The following is a 24102-nucleotide window of genomic DNA, read 5'->3' on the forward strand; positions in this document are numbered from 1 at the left end:
AAGATCCCGGATAGCACTAAACCCCAATCTTAGTGTGGCCAGCTGATCGGTTTACGACATTGCCAGTTAAGTTGCCATGCCTCTGTGTTTGAACGTAAAGCAATTCGTCCGACCTGCAAGTGGAGTGACTATTGAAGGCCTAGCTAAGCCTAATATACATTTATAGACGATGAAAGGAGGAATATCACAACGCACATTGAACTTGTAGTCAGTATTGTTAAGTCGTTTTCATGATGATCATAGAAAATGTGGAAGCTTTGAAGTCTTGGCTGGCAAAACTCCTGGAGCCAATGTGAGTGTTGATTAATTGAATTGACATTTAGCTAGATTGCACGAGTTAGCACTAGCTACGCCACCGCTAACGTTAGCTCGTTATATTGCAATAAAAATACACATTTAACGTTTGTTCTGTCAATTATGCGACGTTACACATTCTGCATATCGGATTTGTTGGATAAATTGCCGACACTAAACTGATTATGACATTTTAGATATGTGTTTTGCTGCCGCAATTTAGCTAACTATTTAAGTAGCTAACGTTACAGTAGTTAATTTGGCCAGCTAACTAAAAGCTAGCTTGCTCAACTCAATCAACATCGTCCCAATCAAGGTGAATTCTTTATATTAATGGCTGCACATCACGTTTGGCTTGTGATGAATGGGTAACTACTTAGTCTACTCATAGTTTGTTTAACATCCTATCATAAATTGAGTGGCTAAGTTAGCTGCATCTACCCGGCCTTAGACAGTGCTAGCAGTGACGTCTAGCATTTAGCCAACCAACTAGCTAACCAGTTAATTCAGAAGCATGTCATCCAAGTTGATGTAACTACGTGTGTGTTGTCATTTGCAGCATATGTGTTATGTAGCATGAGATTAGGGTCTAACCTTCTGCCTTAACCTCAACTTTTTCCTTACAACTCTCTTGGTTACAAATGAATGATTCTAGCTAGATATTGTCTAATGCAGTGTTTCCCAACCTTTTTCGGTTACTGCACCACCAACTGAATTTTGCTCTGCCCGGAGTACCCCACATGGGCATTTTACAAGTATCCTATGGTCTTCTAATGTACCCCATGTGGATAGGGAAAGTACACACAGGTATCCTAGTACCTCTGGTTGGGAACTATGCAAACCCTGTTGAGTAATATGGATAATGTTTGCTTTTGCAGCTGTGAGGCCGACCCCTCTGCTTTAGCCAACTATGTTGTGGCTTTGGTAAAGAAGGACAAACCTGAGAAAGAGTTAAAAGCACTTTGTGCAGATCAACTGGATGTCTTTTTACAAAAAGGTAGGCTACGTAACTCCTTAATGTCAGTGTTGGTTTGCATCTCACCAACTAATGTTAGTATTTTCGTTGTGTAAACATGTAGTTGACTGACTGTGAAATCATTTGAGAGAAATGTTTATAAAGGTCTTATGCCTCGATGCTTTCCCTATTGCAGAAACCACTGGTTTTGTTGATAAGCTCTTTGAATGTTTGACCACCAAAAACTACTTGGGGAATCCACCTCCTAAGGAAGTTCCCAAAGAGGAGCCCAAACTCCCTGTGTTAAAACAGGAGGCTGTGGAGGTAAGGGCTTTTTTTGAGCTTCCTCTGTCTTATTATGTCAGTCTTTGATAGTGGGGATATACCTAGCTAACTATTGTTGTTTTCTCAAGGCTGAAAATGTAGAAGAGGATAGGGGGGATAACAGGAGGCGGAGAAGTCCACTGAGAAACCGCTCTGACTTAAATGAATCAAGGTGAGGCTGGAATCTATATTTTTGTTGTTTCCTGGTGTTCTCAATTGAGTTCCTCTTGACAGTGATGTAGCTCTCTGGGGTCAAGGTGTTAGTTTGATTAGGCCCTTTTAATGGACTGCACCTTTGACACATAATTTAGTTATTGTTGTTGAAATGCTAGTCACATCAATAGTACAGATTACCACAAAGACAGGAAACTCCTTGAGTTCCGGTGCTGTATTAAAGGTGCTGCTAAATGACCAACCTACATACCTGACCTCACAGGGGACGTGGTGACCGCAGACGAGACGACCGCAAGCGGCGTGACATGGACCGCCATGGTAAAAGCACCGATTCCCACCGGGAGAGGCATGACCGGCACGGAGGCAACTCTCGTGGGCGCAGCTACAGTCGCAGCAGGAGCCGAAGTGGGAGCCGAGGCAAGAGCAGGGACAAGGAGCACAGCCGTGGGAGAGGTGAGACTCACAGGGGCACGGACATGGACATTTGCTTTACTTCAAATGTTTAACCTGACAGGTTGAAAACAAATCTTTACTAAGAACAAGCAAAAGACATTAGCGTATTTATTGGACTTTTACTCGGGGTATCCTTAAATGCCCCCTGTGGTGAGAATGTTTCCTAAAGTGGGTATTTTTTTCCTGGGTTATGTTGCATTTTGTGTCCTTTTAGGTTCAAGCTTTTCTGTGTGTCTGTATGTTAAACAGATTACAGGTCAAAGTTTGAAGTGGAGAGAAAGGAGCCCGAGAGTTTCAACTCCACCTCTGGGTCCCTGGTAACCCACCAGCATCCTCCGCCCCTCCTACCTACCCCCCAGCAGCACCCATTTCCCTCCTCCGGGGGCCAAGCAGTCCCCAACTCTGTTACCGTGGTAGCACCCGCTCACTTGCCCGACAGCACTACAGAGAGCTGGTCTAATTACTACTCTAATCACAGGGAGGGCAAGCCGTTCAACAAGGTCACTTCAGTCAAGCACCGCTGCCGTGACTATGACGGTAAGGGCTAACTAAAATGGTCTAATTTCAGTCTGGTCTATATTATGATACAAGATGTTACAGATTTGCTGTAAATGTAGCAACAATATCTGGGTTTTATTTTTGCCAGGTATGTCGTTCAGGACACTTTCTCTTTTACAATAACCCTTTTTTATGTAGCTAATCAGCTTTATCTTTTTGTGAATGAAAGGCACTTATCCATAACCAAAATAAGTTATAATGTAATGTATGTACTTGCAAAAATGTGTAAAAGGATGTTGAATATGGAAGCAGGTGACCTCGCATGGCCTTCTAATCATTGTGTGCTTCAGGGTTCATATCTGTTGACCGTTAAGCTTATGTCTACTCTATTCAAATTGTACAAATATTTAGTAAAATACCAGTCGATTGTGTTTTCTTTATGGATTAAATGCAATCGGTTGTGTGGTATTCCAACCCTCAGTAGGGTGTTTTCCTGGTTTAAAGCAGCGCTAATGACCCAAGTTGAACATCTTTCCCCTGAGGGACACTGTTTATATTCATCCAACAGTCGCAATGACATTTCACTCCACCCCACCTTGAGGGTTCAGAGATGAGCCTGGATCTTGTCAGGAACTGTAAACAAAGTGTCAAGGTTGCCAAACCGATAATCTCATTTGAGCTGATTGATTTTTTAAAGCTATTATTGGCAAGCATCTTGCTGAGTGCATTTACAGTAAGAAAGGACATTTTTATTTTTTTTAATGAAATTTTGATCTGTCTCTGTCTTCCACAGAAAAAGGTTTCTGTGTGCGTGGTGACCTCTGTCCCTTTGACCATGGCAATGATCCTCTGATCGTGGATGACGTCACGCTGCCCGCCATGATTCCGTTTCCTCCACCTGGCATGCCTCCACCGGCCCGCATGGCCATGCCCCCCCACGGCCAGCCACCCCCGGCCATCAGGATGCCAATGCCCCTCCACGGCCAGCCACCCCCACCGGGCATCTTCCCTATGCCGCCTCCTGGTGAGTTATCATGTGTCTCCAATTAGGAACTCAACCTGGAATGCTCACCAGTCATTGTTTGACATAGGCTAAGGCCAAGCGTTTTTCCTGGTCAGTCCACGTGATTAAGAAAAACCTAGGGCCCTAGCTTTAGTTCCTGATGTGGTGAGAGCCTAGAGATGGAGGACTCATCATGGATATAACCCGTTTTAGCGTGGACATTGCCATTGAGGGCTTCCACCATTTTTAAAGTAGTCAACTAGGTGGGGATTCCTATGGGTTGTAGCCTCAATGTGCATTGCCCATGCTGTCACAGATGCTACAATGGCATAAAGACAAGTTCTGTGGATGAGTCATTTTAGGGTGCATGGATGTGTGTTTGTATCAATGAGAAGAAAGCTGTTTCCCTGTTGTTCAAGGCTGGCCTGTTCCATGGAGAAATAGCATGTTATAAGGACTGTTGTGCTACATAGAAACACACCTGAGGGAAACGGCTGTCTTTGTTGTCTTACCCTCACTAGTACTCACACAATACTTAATTTTTATGTCTGTAGTACTTTACCTAGCCTATTCTGTTAAGGAGTTTAAGTAAATTACCAGTGGCTTTTATCTACTGGGTTCAGCTTGGAATTTTATCTCCCATAGGGCCCCCATTGATACCAACAAGTGGGATAGAAACTCCCAACCACTCAGGGACGAGTTCTGCGTCCTCTCTAGGACCGCCTGGAGTGGGACCTCCTCCTCTTCCTCCACCACCACCACCTCCCTCTTCTGTCTCGCTACACCCCCAATATTCTCAGTCAGAATGTAAGCAACTATGCTTTTCTCAATAAGCTTGGCAAAGTGCTACTTTTATGAGCATAGCTCTCATATTGTTCACATTTTTGTCAATTTGTTTTCTTTGACATACACTGACTTTCAAATCCATGTGAACCAAATGGTATTGTTTGACTGTAGTGAGGAAGGACATAGAAATGCTGTTGTCTTAAAGTATTTATGTTCACATGGTTCATTCATGTGTTGCAAAATATTTCCTTTTTGAGTGAGGGTGTTAGTTTTGTTTTTGTGCTACTGCCTGGCCTGCATGAGCTAGTTGTTTCTTTAGGGTGCAGTAGCATCTTTTGACCAGAGGGGTGCACTGTTGATGAACTAAAGTCCACTGTTCCTGTAAGCTGCACATTAGACAGTGCAAAAACTCTATTTTAGTAGTCCTGCCCACATAAGAGAGGAAATTAAAATGCAGTGTGTTTCACTTCTCAATTGAAATGTTATTTTTAGTTGCTCTAGTTTAGTGCATGCATTATTGAGTCCCAAGCCATTGAACATTATAGAGCAAAAGCAGACGGTATAATATTGAGTTCAATACTAGAACTGTATTTTCTTTCTCCCTGTAGTTGTAGTGTAGCCATATAGTTAAAGTAGGTGTTGTGATGGATAGGCCTATTTGGGTATTCTCACTGTGTAAAACACCGACTTCTTCTAATGTTTGTCTGTTCTCCCTTGTGTTGCCAGATAATTATGACCCAGAGGGTTACAACCCAGAGTCTCCAGGCATGACAGCAGCCGGCCGGCCCCAGTACAGGCAGTTCATCCCCCGCATCCAGACCCAGAGGCTCAACCTGATCGGCCTCACCTCCGGGGATGGCCAGGGATCCAGAGGTATCACATGTGGGTCATACTTTGGTGGTTTAGTTTGGGCTTTCTTCCTGATCCTAACCTATAGTAAACATGAGGACTTCTGTATTTAGGGTGCTATGAAATCTTTTTTTTTTTTTTTTTTTTTTTTACTGGATTCCATTTAGATTTTCCCAAAACTAAATTGGATGTTCTAAGTTCACAGCAATGCTTAAATCATATCCGTAGACCACTTTTGAGGTCAGGGTAAAATATTTGATTTTGGGGTGTAGTTACTGTAATTGAATTGTGCACCTATCCAAGAGGCTGTTTAGCAGTGTTTTTTAGCATGTTTTAGCATGTGATGGTAGAGTTTTCAAAACAAATACCTACTGGACTGATTAACATAATCCTGATATAATTCTTCCAGGTAAGTGTAGGGCCTTGTGAAATTATGCAAATTATATCCTGAAGTTTGTCGTTAGCATTTAATTGAGAAGGTTTTTGGGAAAGCCTTTCCATCAACCAGAAGATTGTTTTCATTAGCTAGCATCATCGCTAGCATCATCGCTAACAGCTACACAGTGGTAGAGATGTGCACCACAGACACAGTGGCATTCTTTTTGCTCTTCAGAAAGTTGCAGGAAATGCGAATGACTGATACGCTCTATTCATGTCTTGTGATAAACTTGGGCAAATTAATTAATGTTCAATACATTTAAACTGAACAAGAATATAAATGCAACATGTAAAGTGCTGGTCCCATGTTTCATGAGCTGAAAAAAAAAAATCTCCATATGCACAAAAAAAGCTCATATTTTGTGCCCAAATTTGTTTATCCCTGTTAGTGAGCATTTCTCCTTTGCCAGGATAATCCATCCACCTGACAGGTGTGGTATATCAAGAAGCTGGTTAAACAGCATGATCATTACACAGGTGTAGCTTGTGCTGGGGACAATAAAGGGCTACAAACGTAATGTTAGAGAATTTGGCAATAAGTTCAACCGGCCTCACAACCGCAGACCAAGATACTCAAAGCATATAAACCTTTATTATTCAAAAACATAAAATTGGAAAAATATGGTATTTTTCCATCTCGCCCAGCCCCACTACCATAGCCATTTGATCTTTGATATTTTTGAATGAGCTGATGTAATGTTGCAATGGTTTACATAAAGGGTGGTTAACCATCCTCCAAGCTTTTATTCCAGTCCCCCTTTAAACTACCCACATTTTATAAATGAGCTGCTCAACCAAACCTTGATAAACTGACTGTCGGAGCAGGGCTGGATCAAAGCCTGCTCACGAAGTAGCTCTCCAGACTGAGGGTTGATCACTTTTTAAAATGTTTAAATACAGTTGCCTAACAGGTATTCTACTTTGTGGTGTTTAAGTGCCTTGCACAATGACAGGAGATGGTACATAGCATCAGAGAGCAGTCACTCATGCTTTTTTTTATACGTTCGTAGACTACACCAATTGTTGGTCATGGGGAATTTGGTGAAAAGTCACAATACCATCTGTCAAAATGTGTATGAATCCTGCCTTTACGTATCCTCCGTCTCATCCAGACACAGCGGTCCAGATTCGAACTGTCATTATGACTGACAATGTGTTTCTCCTGTCCCAGCGGCTAACATCGTGATCCAGACAGAGCCGGCGGTGGCCAGTGTCCCCAGCAGTGTGTGTCGCTACAGCAGCACAGAGCATGAGGGTAGGAAGAGGCCCCTGGGGCCCACAGAAGGTCCACCGCCCAAAAAACCCTGGATGGACAAGTAAGAACATTGTAAAATTGTATTTGCCACATGTGCCGAATACAACAGGTGTAGACCTTACAGTGAAATGCCGAATACAACAGGTGTAGTAGACCTTACAGTGAAATGCCGAATACAACAGGTGTAGTAGACCTTACAGTGAAATGCCGAATACAACAGGTGTAGTAGACCTTACAGTGAAATGCTGAATACAGGTGTAGTAGACCTTACAGTGAAATGCTGAATACAACAGATGTAGTAGACCTTACAGTGAAATGCTGAATACAACAGGTGTAGTAGACCTTACAGTGAAATGCTGAATACAGGTGTAGTAGACCTTACAGTGAAATGCTGAATACAACAGATGTAGTAGACCTTACAGTGAAATGCTGAATACAACAGGTGTAGTAGACCTTACAGTGAAATGCTGAATACAACAGGTGTAGTAGAACCTTACAGTGAAATGCTGAATACAACAGGTGCAGTAGACCTTACAGTGAAATGCTGAATACAACAGGTGCAGTAGACCTTACAGTGAAATGCTGAATACAACAGGTGCAGTAGACCTTACAGTGAAATGCTGAATACAACAGGTGTAGTAGACCTTACAGTGAAATGCTGAATACAACAGGTGTAGTAGACCTTACAGTGAAATGCTGAATACAACAGGTGTAGTAGACCTTACAGTGAAATGCTGAATACAACAGGTGTAGTAGACCTTACAGTGAAATGCTGAATACAACAGGTGTAGTAGACCTTACAGTGAAATGCTGAATACAACAGGTGTAGTAGACCTTACAGTGAAATGCTGAATACAACAGGTGTAGTAGACCTTACAGTGAAATGCTGAATACAACAGGTGTAGTAGACCTTACAGTGAAATGCTGAATACAACAGGTGTAGTAGACCTTACAGTGAAATGCTGAATACAACAGGTGTAGTAGACCTTACAGTGAAATGCTTACTTACAGGCTCTAACCAACAATACAGTTTTCAGAAAATACCTATTAAAAAATGTAAGAGACGAATAACTCATTCTCTTCCAGGCCCAACTACCAGGCCAACAACCAGCTCAACTTCCCCAACAACAAGCCCCAACACGGGGGCTACCCCAAGAAGAATCACTACGTCAACACTAAGCTTGAAGTTCGCAAAATCCCCCGAGATCTCAACAACATCACCAAATTGAATGAGCACTTTAGCAAGTTTGGTACCATCGTAAACATTCAGGTAAGAAATCTGACAATTCCTTGAAACGATGTGTACCACTACAAAAATGTCTTAGATCAATAAATGTTAGTGCGTGTACATGCGTTTTACTTTGGAGGGTGAATAAGGGACATAACTTCTGGCCTTCCTGTTTACTACTTTCTGACCTGTCTCCTCCAATAGGTGGTATTTGGTGGCGACCCCGAGGCAGCACTGATCCAGTACACAGCCAACGAGGAGGCACGGCAGGCCATCTCCAGCACTGAGGCGGTGCTCAACAACCGCTTCATCCGTGTGTACTGGCACCGTGAGGCCAACACCCAGCAGGGACAGGGCATGGGTCAGGGCCAGGGGGACGGACACGGACAGAGCTCTGCTATGGGGCAGCAGCACCTCAGCGTTCATAAGGTGGACAGAGCACTTCTGACTACTGCTAAAACCTTTTTAGCTGGCCAAGAATTTATTCATTCGAACAGTCGTTTTGATTTTGAATGGAGAGGTTCTAAGTTCCAGGTTAGATGTGATCAACATTTCTTTCATGACTCTTATGTATCTCTGTATAAACCAGCAGGTGATCAAGCAACACAATCCCGGAGCCTATGTGCTGAATAATAAGACGTTGTCCAAACATGGCCTTGGTGTTGGGGCTGTGGCCGGAGGCAAACTGGACGTCTCGCACCCCAGCGCAGACCCTGCAGCGGTAAGCCGTCAGCTCCTATGCTCTCAGAGTGCCCCTATGCAGAGTTACAGCATGGTGTTGTATGATGGCAAAGAGAGTAGACGGGGTCAGGTAGTAATCAAAGGGTCTGTCTCTTCCTGACCTAGGCACTCTTCTCTACTTCTGTGGCCCTTCAGAAGGGGCCCTACAGCTCCACAGTCCACAAGGGAGCGTCCAAGTCACTTGGTAAAACTGCCAAAGCACTTGAAGCACAGGAGATCTTGAAAAAGAAGCAGGCAAGTAATTTTTGCCAGCTGCATTTGGAATGACTTTCATAGTCAGTCATTACCTTTCATAGTCAGTCATTACCTTTCATAGTCAGTCATTACCTTTCATAGTCAGTCATTACCTTTCTATACACAAATCAAAATGACACTATAAATAATTGCTTTATTCTTGTTTCAGGAGACATTGAAGTTGCAGCAGGACATGAGAAAAAAGAAGCAGGAGATGCTAGAGAAGCAGATTGAATGTCAAAAGGTATGATGGTTGCTTATACTACATACAGTTGAAGTCGGAAGTTTACATACACTTAGGTTGGAGTCATTAACTTGTTTTTCAACCACTCCACAAATGTCTTGTTAACAAACTATAGTTTTGGCAAGTCGGTTAGGACATCTAATTTTTCTAACAATTGTTTAGTCAGATTATTTCACTATCACAATTCCAGTGGGTCAGAAGTTTACATACACTAAGTTGACTGTGCCTTTAAACCACTTGGGAAATTCCAGAAAATTATGTCGTGGCTTTAGAAGCTTTTGATTGGCTAATTGACATAATTTGAGTCAATTGGAGGTGTACCTGTGGATGTATTTCAAGGCCGACCTTCAAACTCAGTGCCTCTTTGCTTGTCATCATGGGAAAATCTAAAGAAATCAACCAAGACCTCAGAAAATAAATTGTAGACCTCCACAAGTCTGGTTCGTTCTTGAGAGAAATTTCCAAACACCTGAAGGTACCATGTTCATCTTTACAAACAATAGTACGCAAGTATAAACACCATGGGACCACGCAGCCGTCATAGCACTCAGGAAGGAGACGCGTTCTGTTTCCTAGAGATGAATGTACTTTGGTGCGAAAAGTGCAAATCAATCCCTGAATAACAGCACTTTACTTTTTGGAGAAATGTCTTCTGGGCTGATGAAACAAAAATAGAACTGTTTGAGGGGATGCTTGCAAGCCGAAGAACACCATCCCAACCGTGAAACACGGGGGTGGCAGCATCATGTTGTAGGGGTGCTGGCATCATAAGGTAGGAAAATTATGTGGATATATTGAAGCAACATCTCAAGACATCAGTCAGGAAGTTAAAGCTTGGTCGCAAATGGGACGACCCCAAGCATACTTCCAAAGTTGTGGCAAAATGGCTTAAGGACAACAAAGTCAAGGTATTGGAGTGGCCGTCAAAGCCCTGGCCTCAATCCTATAGAACATTTGTGGGCAGAACTGAAAAGGCGTGTGCGAGCAAGGAGGCCGACAACCTGACTCAGTTACACCAGCTCTGTCAGTAGGAATGGGCCAAAATTCACCCAACTTATTGTGGGAAGCTTGTGGAAGGCTACCCAAAACGTTTGACCCAAGTTAAACGATTTAAAGGCAATGCTACCAAATACTAATGAATGTATGTAAACTTCTGACCCAGTGGGAATGTGATTAAATAAATAAAAGCTGAAATCATTCTCTCTACTATTATTCTGATATTTCACATTCTTAAAATAAAGTGGTGATCCTAACTGACCTAAGACATTACTTTTTTTACTCGGATTAAATGTCCGGTATTGTGAAACTGAGTTTGAATGTATTTGGCTATGGTTTATGTAAACTTCCGACTTAATTTAAAGGATGCCACCATCACCACCTTTCATTTTAGTCGCAAATAAACCACATGCTGTGATCATCATCGTGTTGTCCTTTACCTATCAAAACAAGGACACCTCTAGACCAAGAGACCCTGGGTGTTGTCCTGGATACCCTGCTCGTCTTACATTGATTAGTCAGTTCATCTCATGTCCTACCTGCTATAGGCTTTGATCAACAGACTTGAAAAGAACAGGGCCACATTGAAGCCAGAGGAGAGGGCCAACATTATGAAGACTCTGAAGGATCTGACCGACAAGATCTCCCAGCTTCAGAACGAGATGAACCCAGCCTCCCATTCCACAGCCAACACGGCTCAGTCCAAGACTAAGACCGATGTAAGTCTACCTACCATATCATATTCTGTGATTTGTTGAATCAACTCAACTGACATTACAAAAATTACATTCCATTGCATGCGCTTGGTCAGTTACAAAATGTGAATGAACATTAACATGGAAATGATTGCATCACAATACCAGGCAGCCATTGTAAACCCATGAGTTGACCAGTCAAATTGTCAGGGTTAATTAAGCTCTATGTCCACTGGCACTTGAAATTAGGGCATATTTGAGCTGGCTCGAATAGAATTCTCAAATTCGAGCTGGGTCGAGGGAAACCCGGGCCAGCGCCCCCCAGTTTCACAACTGGTGCCAGCTCTATTAGAGTTCGAGCGGGTGACGACGTTACTATGCAACCACCAGATAGCTAATTAATCACTGCAGGATGCTGACACATTTAGCTAGCTCGTCTGGGCTTGTCCATGTGCTAGGTAACAGCAACAAGCAGTATTGTAACAGTCAGACATTACACAAATTACCACCATAGCTGGATCCTTCATTTTGGCGCTACACAAACGTTTTTATAAGAACAGTTAGCCTTCTAATGCTAGCTACCAAACGTTAGCTAGCAAATCAGTTGAAACAAGCTAGCAAGATACAATTCCTGTTCTCAAGTTATCTGGCCAGGTCATTAAAATCTAGCTTCGCATCAAACCTGTCTGGTTTGCTTGGTTAGCTAGCTAGCTAATAACCAATGTCATGGCAAGCAAGGTAGCAATTAAGCTAGCTTGTAATGCTAGCGACTACACTAACCGTTTTGGTAGCGTTAGCAAATTAAATACATGGCTATGATTCTGGCTGGCACTGGCAGGAGTATAGGGTGCTAGATTGCTAGCAACATTAGCAAAAGCCACCTGCACAGTCACAAATTGGCTACCCAGCAACATGACATTTCTAATTCATGGAGGCACTGGAAATGCAATTTGAGCTAGCCCACCAAGGCCAGCCCAACCTGGGCAACTGGGTTTCAGAGGCTCCAAGCCCCTTCTGTACTCTGTCTATTTACGTCATAAGAAGGAATTCCCCTTGACCACGCCCACAAATTGGGGAAAACAATCATTATTTCCCATTGACCCCCCCCCATTGTAAAAGAGTCAACTATATTGTTGATTTAAAATATATATATATAAATAAATAAAAATGTTTAGTTCTACAGAAACAACAAAACATGGCAAAGATGTGGAGTTCAATATACATGTAACCTGGTCAAAAATCAGACTGCATGTAGGGAAGCCTGCCAGAAGAGCCCTCATGTGGCTACTAGCTTCATTTGAAAGGCGGCATGAGGGAAGCCCTTTAATATTACGCTTTTTCTAAGTGGTGAGAACACTCTGGAGCAGGCAATGTTGAAAGTAATCTTTAGACATGTTGTACTTTTCCTAAATGTATTTTTGCAATTGACTAAAACAAGTAGACAACAAGAACATTGTTTTGAAAAGGGTACAGTTTTTGCTGTGAGCCAGTGGGGTGACCTCAGGTTGTTTTCCCCCACAGCAGTGGGCCAGAACATTCAGACTAATACCAACTGGGAGTATTCATTCTATTTCTATGGAGCATGCATTTTGGAAATCCCAAAATAATGGTGCTCTCCCTCAGGCACAAAAGGAGCTTCTGGACGCAGAGCTTGATTTCCACAAGAAGATGAGTTCTGGAGAGGACACGACAGACCTGAAGAGGAGACTGGGTCAGCTGCAGGTTGAGGTGGGTACACAGGGCATCCATCATTTGGGAAGTGCTCTCTAGCATTAATGAACATCTCTGGAATGTGGCAGTTTTCTGGCATACTGAAGGAGGAGTGGCAGCCTCGGCACCTCCAGAACATGTGTACTGTTGGTTAAAATGCAACCTTTTCAAGAATGGTCTGAAGTGAGCAGAAAGGCATCACCTTGGAAGTGAACATATTCCTTGTCCCACAGCTGTTCTGTCTGTCGCTAGTCACATTATGTCATAGTTGATGTCAGAGGATCAGGCTGAAAACAAGAAATGTATTTTTGTTAACAGCCCTCTGCATTGCTTTTCCAGCATGGTGTGCTTAAATTAGCCCCCATGAAATATGCATGGCTTTACCCCTCTTCTGCACATTAAACTGCAGGCACTTACCAAGCCCAGAGGACACCCACTAATGAATCCTAACCAAACAGAGATCCTACATTGATGCATCTGATGTCATTAAAGTTTGAGATTGTGTTCCTTGTAAGAAAGTGGAGGGATGACAATTAGGATGAGGAGTGTTGGTGCTCTGCTCCAAGCCATCAGGGCCACCACAGTCAGTCTGCTGGTACATGTTCCCTTGGACACATTAAATATGGATACCAAGCCTGTGGGGACACTGGTTCTCAGTAGCACTACATTTTCTTCCTGGATACTGATGCTGCTGCCTGGCACTGTTTGGTGAGGACATGCCAGGTAGCGCCATCTCCACCACCTTGGTTTGGGGTCTGGTGACACAGCCAGCTGTCTTGGTTCCACATGTGGATCTGTGGCATCACCTTAGTGTCAGCTGGCACCTCGTGCTGTGTTTTGTTGAGAAATGGAAGTTAGTTGTGGATCTGATGACCTTGTTGATTGTGTTCCCCCAGGCCACCCGGTTGGGCCTGATACCAACCGGGCGTGGGAAGGTGGGCGACGCAGCAGGCGTCAGGGGCAGGGGCCGAGGAAGGGGCAGGGGACGGGGACACAGAGGAGGTGGCAGAGGAGGTGGCAATCACATGGTGGTGGACCACAGGCCCCGAGCCATCGCCATCCTGGGAGTCACACAGGAAGAGAAGGAGGAGCTGATGCCTCACTTTGTGGTAAGGAAATACACCCTTATCAAATCCAGCTAGTTGTATAATTTTCCCAAAACATCTTATTTGAATATTGAAAGGTCTGTGTTAGAACTCAAGTGGTACAAAGCATGAATCATTATAGTTGTAAAAACAGTGCTTCCACCAGAGAGATGTGTAAAGGAGTTTCTACAGGTACTTACGGCTGTTTCTGTATTCTTGTCCTTGTCACAGAAATTTGGTGAGATAGAGGAGCTCCGTGATCAGGATGCTACCAGTGTTGTCATGACGTTCAAGACCCGGAGCGACGCGGAGAATGTATGTCCTGCAGATGGCATGCATACAGTAACATTTTGATGCCTTTATAACCGAGAAAGTTCTCAAGTTTTAATTGAATTTTACCATTCATGATCATTTTCACATTATAGGCTGCAAACCAAGGAGCAAAGTTCAAAGGTCGCGTTCTACAGATTGCATGGTTCAAGCCGAAGACACCATCCGTATCCACAGAACCTGAGGAGGAGGACTCAAAGGAAGAGGTCAATGCGGTAAGTTACTGTACTTCTCTCCCTATTTCCTGTTTTCTTATAGCATTTTGGAAAACCATGTAAAATCATCACTCAATGAACCGCTTGATCTAAAGATTATTATTTCATTTGATTCCTCCAGGAGGAAGTCAGCCCCTACCTGCTTATGGAGGAAGAGGAGGAAGACGACGATGAGGATGACGAGTATGAGAGTCGTTCATGGAGGCGATGAAGGCAATACGAACGTCACACTTTTTCGTGGGAAGGACTTTGATATATTTTTTAAACTAATTCAAGCAGATTTGACGGAAATCACTTCTTTAGGTTTTTTTTAGACCAGCTTCAAGTATTTTGAGACTGAAGAAATAAGGACTAATATGAGAGTCTATACTTTAATGATACGTGTGAAGCTTGAAAGGGCAGACTGTTTTCTCTTGAAACATCTGAATAATTATTAAAATCTCACTTTTGCTGAGATAAATCTAAACCGTTATAAATAAATGTATGTTTCGATGTGGTTACCAGATAATATCAGTACAACATTTATGACTACTGTGAATAGGTATTTTTATAAATATTTAAGCTATGGTTTCATCCTCTCTTATTTGACTGATGTTGTCTATAATTACGAGGCTCAAGGTCCAGGGATGGCTATGCTGTCACAGCTACAGATTACAGAATCAGCGTCCCCTGTTGAAATGTAAATTAGATACAGCCTCCATCTTGGATTCAAAGAGAGACACTTGATATTTCACTGAGTATTTTGTTGTCGACTAAATGTGTGGTGCCACTTTATGCACATATGAACACCAAGACTAATGTTACGCACTTTTGAGATGGTGTTTAACAACTCTATTTTCTCTTTTCCCGAGTCATCTCTTCTGTCATCTGAGACCAAAGACATCTTTGGATGAGGATCTAGTCATCTATTGTCAAATTTGTTTGAGATCTGTAGACAATGGTGTTTGAATGTATACTGAGCATTTGGTTTTATATATAATTTTGCCTTACATAATCAGAAGGCTGCATTTTTATGAGATTTGTTATTTTTCTTGCAATAGGAATTACTTTGTTAATATTTTTTCAGTTTGTCATTTGAATGAATGTTGAAGTTGTCAGGAAAAGAGGGCCCATTTTCTTTTCAAGCAAGAGTACTAAATGTCCCTACTTAAGGTAGGTTTGTGTTAAACCAACTCTTGTGGCGTCACTTCACAACACATTCTTACCAGCTCATGTCTGCCAGGATTTAGCTGCATGGTTTTGAGAGCTGACAAGTAAACCAGACATTTGTAACAGATTTCTCCATGCACAGTTTCTGATCTTATTTTACAGTAGCAATATTCGGCAGCAGTTTAATCCATTCGGTGTGAGGCACTTAAGTGTTAATGAGTGAGGACTCCCTGCAAGTCAAGAAGCATTGTGTTGGTGGCTATGAAATGAGCAAAGTAACATCCTCTTTTGAATGTGTATACTTGATGAAAAAACGTGTGTATTATTTGTCCTTACATACTGTATTTACATTTTGTCAGGAGAGGAAAAATGAATCCTGTATTGCTGCTGCTGATCTACAGATATTGAACTCTAGAGCATGTTCTTCTTTCATATTTGGCCAGGTTCTCGCTAACTCAAGACTAGACCATTTAATTCAACGTTGAGTGCAAAGGAAAAACAGTTTTATGTTGCCGTAGCCCTAACAGATTTTTGATCCCTGTTCATTTTGCAGTCCTATTGAAAGAGTTAGATTAGAGATGTGGAAAGTTGGAGGCTTACTCTTGGACTCCTAGGCTTTGCCTCATCTCCATCAGTGAGGCTTGGTGTTACCATGTAACAGACATCAGCATGACACTTATATCATGTGGCAATATATTTAGTTTTGGAAATAAATAAAATGCCCATTGAAATGTGAGAAAGGGATGGAAGACCAGAAGGAAAAGGCTAAAGAATAAGATATTTTTCACTGCACAGTACCCTCACACTTGTTTTGCTATGTGCTTTTATGAACAGTCCTTTTCTTAAATGTCAGTTATGGACAGGACTATTACATGTCAAAGTGGGATTTCAGAAATTGCTTTGAGAAACTTGTACACTTGTTTGTACTGCAATGTGGATGCTACTGTGACATCGTAGTTTAAAATGCAACTCCTTTATTGGAAGAATCATTTTGGGATTTGTTACTGTTTATATTTGTGGGATGTGGGTGTATTTTTGATTTATTCTGTTTGTAAAATGGATTTCTAACTCACTAGCATGTTTGCTTTTACCAATAAAGATGGAGGAATGGGGTGCTTGGAAGAGAAACAAAATACAAAATATAAACAATTTGAATTTGACACCAGCAAAAAAAAAAAAAAACATTCAAATTTCTACCTGGGTGGGAGAACATTCCAGAAGAATATTACCTTCAAAACCTGTGTTGTCATTCCTTTAGTATTGTCTTGCTAACTTTTTCACCCATCATTCATGATTATCCATAATTATGGTAGCACCCGCATTCGTGTAAAAGTGTTGACAAAAGTCATTATGACACGATACATTATTCACCATTCACTTCCTATTGTAGAAAACATAATCCGAAACACAACCAAAACAAGCTGTAAATGCATCGAACAAGTTTGAAGTAGTTATTGTGTGCAAGAAATATGTGACCAAATACTAAACTTTCTCCAACTTGAATACACCAAGTGAAATTTGTCCAAATATTTGTGAAATCTTCAAATCGGGGTACTAGATATATAAAGTGCTTTCATTTATTAACACTAAATCTGATGTATGAAAATACCCTAAAATAAAAGGTTACATTCTGTACTGTTACCTCATGAAACATTTGATCTCAAATCCAAAATGATGGAGTGTAGAGCCACAAAATGTTTTAATTGCTTCACTGTCCAAATACATATGGAGAGGAGCTGTACCGGCACATAGTTTCATTTGTATGATGATGGGAAAGCAGGGTCATTCTCGGGTGGGCTTCCTCCATGGCACCCATCCCACCCACCAAAACAGGGTCATTCTCGGGTGGGCTTCCTCCATGGCACCCATCCCACCCACCAAAACAGGGTCATTCTCGGGTGGGCTTCCTCCATGGCACCCACCCCACCCACCAAAACAGGGTCATTCTCGGGTGGGCTTCCTCCATGGCACCCATCCCACCCACCAAAACAGGGTCATTCTCGGGTGGGCTTCCTCCATGGCACCCATCCCACCCACCAAAACAGGGTCATTCTCGGGTGGGCTTCCTCCATGGCACCCATCCCACCCACCAAAACAGGGTCATTCTCGGGTGGGCTTCCTCCATGGCACCCATCCCACCCACCAAAACAGGGTCATTCTCGGGTGGGCTTCCTCCATGGCACCCATCCCACCCACCAAAACAGGGTCATTCTCGGGTGGGCTTCCTCCATGGCACCCACCAAAACAGGGTCCTTCTCGGGTGGGCTTCCTCCATGGCACCCATCCCACCCACCAAAACAGGGTCATTCTCGGGTGGGCTTCCTCCATGGCACCCATCCCACCCACCAAAACAGGGTCATTCTCGGGTGGGCTTCCTCCATGGCACCCATCCCACCCACCAAAAACAGGGTCATTCTCGGGTGGGCTTCCTCCATGGCACCCATCCCACCCACCAAAAACAGGGTCATTCTCGGGTGGGCTTCCTCCATGGCACCCATCCCACCCACCAAAACAGGGTCATTCTCGGGTGGGCTTCCTCCATGGCACCCATCCCACCCACCAAAACAGGGTCATTCTCGGGTGGGCTTCCTCCATGGCACCCATCCCACCCACCAAAACAGGGTCATTCTCGGGTGGGCTTCCTCCATGGCACCCATCCCACCCACCAAAACAGGGTCATTCTCGGGTGGGCTTCCTCCATGGCACCCATCCCACCCACCAAAACAGGGTCATTCTCGGGTGGGCTTCCTCCATGGCACCCATCCCACCCACCAAAACAGGGTCATTCTCGGGTGGGCTTCCTCCATGGCACCCATCCCACCCACCAAAACAGAATTCCAACACAGAGAGGAACTTAAATTGGCTTCAGTGACTTTGACATATTCAAATGTTGATAAATAATGCATGAACATTCCTTACTTTAGGAAGTGAAGTGAAAAACACTCAAGAGTCTATTTGATTTAATGCAAGCGCTGTTGGGTTACCCGTGGGACGAAATGTCAACCACAGCCACTCGTCCTCACATCCCCTGTCGCCCAGGTGATGAGCACTACGTGCACGCGCCACAGATCCCAAAGTGGAGTCAGACAACAATTGGAGGGTCATTTGGTGAAGGAAATCTTATGAGCTGTACACAGGCTAGGGAGATGAGTGCTGCTGTCACATCTCGATACAAACAAATCCATAAAACATGTCAGATGCAATCTTCAGAATGGGAATGCACACAGATGACAAGCCAACAATGACCACTGAATTATACATACTGTTATTAAGAAGTCTAAGAATAAGAGTTCATGTGAGCAGGAGAGAGAAGGACATTATACTTAATTCAGGGTAAAATATTGAATGGAATAATACATGACATAGTTTGTTTCTCAGTTCTGAACATCTTTGCAGCCCAGCCGGGCAATGAGTCGGACATCCATTAAAGTATAGGCCTACTGTACAGTATACAAAAAGTCTACCCTGACAAGATGTTCTCTCTCACTCACTCAACAGGTCCAGTGGTGAGAAAAGACCTTGCCTGTTTTAATCTCTATAATGAATAAGGACATGCCAATGTGGTAATGGATGCCTGCCACCATGCTGCTGAATTATTCACTGTCTGAGGAACCGGAGGAGAGGTGGCCAGGATCAGATGGAAGCGCTGTGTCACTGGCCTGCCTGGCTCCTCTTTCTACTGCTGGGAGAGGCATTCAGCCTGCCACATGAGATCTAATGCACTGAGGACAGGTGCTCTGTTCACCTGCATGGGGAGGGAGACGAGAGCAAGGCCCTGCCCTGACCTGCTCCAATTATATTCAGCCAATATTGCTGTTGTGTGTACTGTAGGTGTCTTATCTACAAGATCCTGTAATCAGATTTGGCCAAAGTCGATCATCTTGAACTGACCCTATCCCAATGCAATGATGGGAAGGATTAAGATCAGGAATACCTGTAAAAAAACAAGTCTATGTCGTTTTGGATGTGCAGCATTAAAGTGATCCCTATTTCAGTCAGTCCCGATTCAACTAACATACTTTTGGCTTTAGCCTGGTGCTATATGGGGCATATGAGCCGCAGTTTTAGAATAATTTTGACAATCATATTTTTTCATTACTAATAAAAACAATTTTTTACTTTTTGCCCTTTTTCTGCCCAATTTGTAGCTACAGTCTTGTCCCATCGCTGCAACTCTCGTACCGACTCGGGAGAGGCGAAGGTCCAGAGCCATGCTTCCTCCGAAACACAACCCGCCAAACCGCACTGCTTCTTGACACACTGTCCGCTTAACCCGGAAGCCAGCCACACCTATGTGTCGGAGGAAACATCGTACACCTGGCGACTGCGTGAACATGCATGCGCCCGTCCCGCCACAGGAGTCGCTAGAGCGCGATGGGACAAGGACATCCCCGCCTGCCAAACCCTCCCCTAACCCGGACGACGCTGGGCTAATTATGCGCCGCTTCATATTCTCCCGGTCGCGGCCAGCTGAGACACAGTCCGGTATCGAACTCGAATCTGCAGTGACGCCTTAGACTGCTGCGCCACTCGGGAGGTCTTAACAAATAATTGTAATATGTTTTATTTATCAGTAATTGCTCGAGAGATAGACATGGGATTAATAAATTACCCAAATCATATTTTCAAGAGAAATCTTATTATAGATTGCTCTTTCGTTTTTGATAAAGTATGAAGTACGCTAGTTCTTTATCTATACATTTTTAAATCAATGTAGGCCTATAACGTTACTTAATGTTGATAATTTTTCAAGGATTTTTCTTTTTAATATGACCACGTTTTTATTCATTTCTGTTTCTTTTTGAGCTACATTTGTTTCTTTTTTGCCTCTTGAAAAAATGTTTGTACATAAATCAAGAGTGGTGTCATATTCTATTTGAAGGGAATGAATCTATTGGTATATTTCATCTACACATTTTATAATTTCATTAATGGTATAGAATTTGTGTGGAATTAGATTTCACGTCTGCTATTCATTTGCCACACCCTCTGATTGCTGAAGACTGGCCGAAGCACGGTTCCCTCATTTAACTGAGTGGGAATCACCTGTCGCCTCGAGAAGCCAATACTGGAGCTGTCCATGCTGCTGAAGCTAACCACGCTCCTGTTTTACCCTTGATGAGGATAAAACTGCTAAAAAAAAACATGACAAATGAATAAAAATAGACTGCACACATGTGTTCATTATATTACGTCTGGAACCACAAGTTAATGCAGCAGAAATATATAGGCCTATAGTAGTTTATTGAGAATATGAACAAACAATTGTATAGGCCTAATCATATTTATAATCCATTATCACATGTTATGTATAGCTGATAATGAGCCTCATTGTTTTTAGTTTCATGGGCAATTTAATTGCGTTCACTTTCAACGGTGCATCACGCTTGCGCACAGCACCCAGCCCATTCCCATGACTTGTAACTTGTAAGTTGAGTAAAGGAGCAGGTGGGGTGAGAGAGGCAGAACGGGAGGCGCTGCCAATGGAAATAGCTCACTAACAGCAACGAGCCAGAGAACCGAGCCTGCCTCTATGTCAGGGCCACTTACCTGCAAGGTGCGCATCGAAGATGATGACCATGAACGGAAAGCAGCATTTCTCTATGCACCCTGTGCTGCAGGAGCCCAAATACTCTGGCCTGCACGCGAGTTCGGAAGGCATGCGCAGAGTTTGTCTGCCTGCCCCGCAGGTATGTTTCTCAGTCAATTATTTGAGGCACAAATGTATGAACAAATATCAATTTAAGACGTTTTAAGTGGATCAGAAAGGACTTTGTTTTATCCACTCTCGTACTCGTTCTTTCTTTCGTTCTCCCTCACAACCCCTCCCCCCCCCCTCTCTTTCGCTCTCTCATCATCTCGTCTATTCAAGCAAAGCTGCTGCTTTCATATTAATGTTTATGACCTGTGCTTTGAGGAGGGTTCTCCCTGTGCTTAACATTTATTTGAATCCTGAGTTGACAGAATTCCCCACTGATTCCAGTATGCGCACTCTTGCTTCCAGCTCCAGGGCAATATCTTCGGTGGCTTTGATGAGAGTCTACTGGCACGCGCGGAAGCTCTGGCGGCTGCTGACATAGTCTCTCACGGCAAGAGTCACCATTTCAAACCAGACGTGACTTACCATACCATGAGTAGTGTCCCCTGCACCTCCAACTCCTCTACGGTGCCCATCTCCCATCCTTCCACCCTGACCTCTCACCAACACCACCACCACCACCACCTCAACCAGAATTTAGAGGGGGATCTTCTGGATCACATCTCGTCCAGTCTCTCAGTGAGCGGGATGGGGGCTCCGGATTCCTCTATGATTACCACGCACCAGCACCACCTCCAGACCATGGGTCATCTCCACCAGGCTATGGCCATGGGTCATCCGCACTCTCTATCTGTGCACAACGGAATGTCGTGTGTCAACGACGTGGAGTCAGATCCTAGGGAGCTGGAAGCCTTTGCGGAGCGATTCAAACAAAGGAGGATAAAGCTCGGGGTGACCCAGGCGGACGTTGGCTCAGCCCTCGCCAACCTGAAGATACCAGGGGTGGGCTCTCTCAGCCAGAGTACTATCTGCAGGTTTGAGTCCCTCACCCTCTCTCACAATAATATGATTGCGCTAAAACCTGTCCTCCAAGCCTGGCTCGAGGAGGCCGAGGCTGCTTACCGGGAGAAAAACAGCAAGCCAGATCTTTTTAATGGTAACGAAAGGAAACGAAAACGCACTTCGATAGCCGCACCCGAGAAGCGCTCGTTGGAGGCATATTTTGCGATCCAGCCCCGTCCATCTTCGGAAAAAATTGCTGCAATTGCTGAAAAGCTGGACCTTAAAAAAAACGTGGTTCGTGTGTGGTTTTGCAACCAAAGGCAAAAACAGAAAAGGATGAAATATTCTGCTGTGCATTAGTTAATTAACATTATGCATAAAATACGACATTTTGAAGAGATAACAGGGATCTATCAACATTTCATCATGTCCGACTGGAATTTACAACCGAGACTCGAGATTTATTTAAATGTTCATTATGTTGTCTCGTTCACTTTTTGTCCTCTAACGGGCACATTTTATGTTGTAGATTGGAATGAAACGTGTTGTGCTAAAGGTCTCTACTGCATATCACAACTCTCTTCAATCACATAACTATAACAAATAGGCCTATAGAAAATGACCTATCTCTATCATGTGAGATGTCCTGTTGAATGCTCGTAAGTTCGGTTAGTTGTTTGGACAATTTAATCAATTCCACAAACATTTTCACATTTACTGTATGTCTCGGACTGTTTGGATTCATACTTGTATAGGATGGAATTAATGTGTTTTCACTCTATCGGTTTAACCCCCCCCCCCCCCCCCCCTTAAAAACATATTGCAAATTAATATGCTCTCTTTGTGAACTAGCTGAACTTCGTTGACAAATTAATTCACAGTTGTGTGCAAAAGAGGAAAATCACATTTCACAATATTAACGACACAACACGAGTTGATTTTCTTTAGTCATTTTCAAAATGTCACTATTTTAACTAAGGCACGTCAAACGGGCATGGAAAAGCTGCTATGTTTTGACATTACGTATTTTGATGTGAACATGTAAAACAGTTTGGAGTATCACTGAAATATTGTTAGTATTTTTCTTCACTCTTGAATTTTACTTGACAAAATGTGTGAAGTTGAAAATGAATGAATAAATCATTGAATATTTTATACAATTCAATTGAATCAGCAATTTATTATTTTGATTACATTGGACATGCTTAATTTGTGTTTTTGTCAGTTGTAGATAATTAGACCTAGCATTATCACTTCATTTAAAGACAGGAAGAAAACGTTTATCTAGGCTTAAAGTCATTTTGCTATTTGTGTGAGTCTATGTTAAATACAATATCTCTTTCGTTTCTGGGGTTGGGGGGAAAATTGACTCAGGGTTTGTTCTTCCGTGGTCTTTGAATAAATCATGCCTCAAGATACAGATGGGCAATAAAATCATTGTATAACCTTGAGTTTCACAGAGAACTTGACGTGTTGTATTTATGAATTCCCAATACTCTGCTACGATTTAAAAGGAATCATATAGCACATAAATATAGAAGAAAAACAATGATTTTCAGTGCTGAATTTATAAACCAAAGTCAAACACCATGTAACACCACGCAACAATAACAATAAGAGACCCACTTTATGTTTTCCTTTTCTTTGACGCACTGTTACCAGGATCTTGGTCCTAATTAGATCTGTTTAAATAACGAATGCCCGTGTGTTACTGGGGTATATCGTGGGTTTTCAAATTATTAAATAATGAAGATGCAATATTAATTATATAGGCATAAAATGAGGATTGTTGCTGTGCGGAGGGCTGAGAGTGTGGGAGCTCGTGACTCGAAGGATAGAGGCTTGTGACTCTCACAATTTCAGGTAAGGTTTTGAAGACTTCTATTTATCTTTTAAACCCATGCG

General features: G+C 42.9%; 2 protein-coding genes across 4 annotated transcripts; both read left to right on the top strand.

Moving 5' to 3' along the window:
• The first annotated feature begins 32 nt into the window (after positions 1 to 32).
• rbm27 (RNA binding motif protein 27) lies at positions 33 to 16838 on the top strand. 3 transcript variants are annotated; one of them, XM_020464067.2, is made up of 21 exons: positions 33 to 292; positions 1173 to 1291; positions 1446 to 1573; positions 1663 to 1745; positions 2010 to 2200; positions 2450 to 2737; positions 3492 to 3722; positions 4347 to 4508; positions 5214 to 5360; positions 6946 to 7090; positions 8116 to 8299; positions 8462 to 8686; positions 8847 to 8978; positions 9104 to 9232; positions 9402 to 9476; positions 11021 to 11191; positions 12791 to 12895; positions 13774 to 13986; positions 14194 to 14277; positions 14388 to 14507; positions 14629 to 16838. In XM_020464067.2, the coding sequence occupies exons 1-21, from the start codon at positions 231 to 233 to the stop codon at positions 14716 to 14718; spliced, it is 3084 nt and encodes a 1027-aa protein (XP_020319656.1). In that variant the 5' UTR covers positions 33 to 230; the 3' UTR covers positions 14719 to 16838. The 3 variants fall into 3 exon arrangements, with proteins under 3 accessions (XP_020319656.1, XP_031663941.1, XP_031663942.1); XM_031808081.1 differs by having other exon boundaries at positions 8850 to 8978; XM_031808082.1 differs by lacking the exon at positions 4347 to 4508.
• Positions 16839 to 21117: 4279 nt separating this feature from the next.
• pou4f3 (POU class 4 homeobox 3) lies at positions 21118 to 23638 on the top strand. Its single transcript, XM_020463790.2, has 2 exons — positions 21118 to 21346; positions 21661 to 23638. Exons 1-2 carry the CDS (start codon positions 21227 to 21229, stop codon positions 22555 to 22557), a joined length of 1017 nt encoding a protein of 338 aa, XP_020319379.1. The 5' UTR covers positions 21118 to 21226; the 3' UTR covers positions 22558 to 23638.
• Positions 23639 to 24102: the final 464 nt, after the last annotated feature.

Source organism: Oncorhynchus kisutch, linkage group LG28 (genome assembly GCF_002021735.2).
Source record: "Oncorhynchus kisutch isolate 150728-3 linkage group LG28, Okis_V2, whole genome shotgun sequence".
In the NCBI taxonomy this organism is placed as follows: Eukaryota; Metazoa; Chordata; class Actinopteri; order Salmoniformes; family Salmonidae; genus Oncorhynchus; species Oncorhynchus kisutch.

Excerpts from the sequence above, each read along its gene's own strand:
- pou4f3 (XM_020463790.2), top strand. The coding sequence starts at position 21,227 with ATGATGACCATGAACGGAAAGCAGCATTTCTCTATGCACCCTGTGCTG. Across the intron at positions 21,347-21,660 it reads TTTGTCTGCCTGCCCCGCAG|CTCCAGGGCAATATCTTCGG; the intron begins GTATGTTTCTCA and ends TCTTGCTTCCAG.
- rbm27 (XM_020464067.2), top strand. The coding sequence starts at position 231 with ATGATGATCATAGAAAATGTGGAAGCTTTGAAGTCTTGGCTGGCAAAA. Across the intron at positions 1,292-1,445 it reads GGATGTCTTTTTACAAAAAG|AAACCACTGGTTTTGTTGAT; the intron begins GTAGGCTACGTA and ends TCCCTATTGCAG. Across the intron at positions 1,574-1,662 it reads TAAAACAGGAGGCTGTGGAG|GCTGAAAATGTAGAAGAGGA; the intron begins GTAAGGGCTTTT and ends TGTTTTCTCAAG.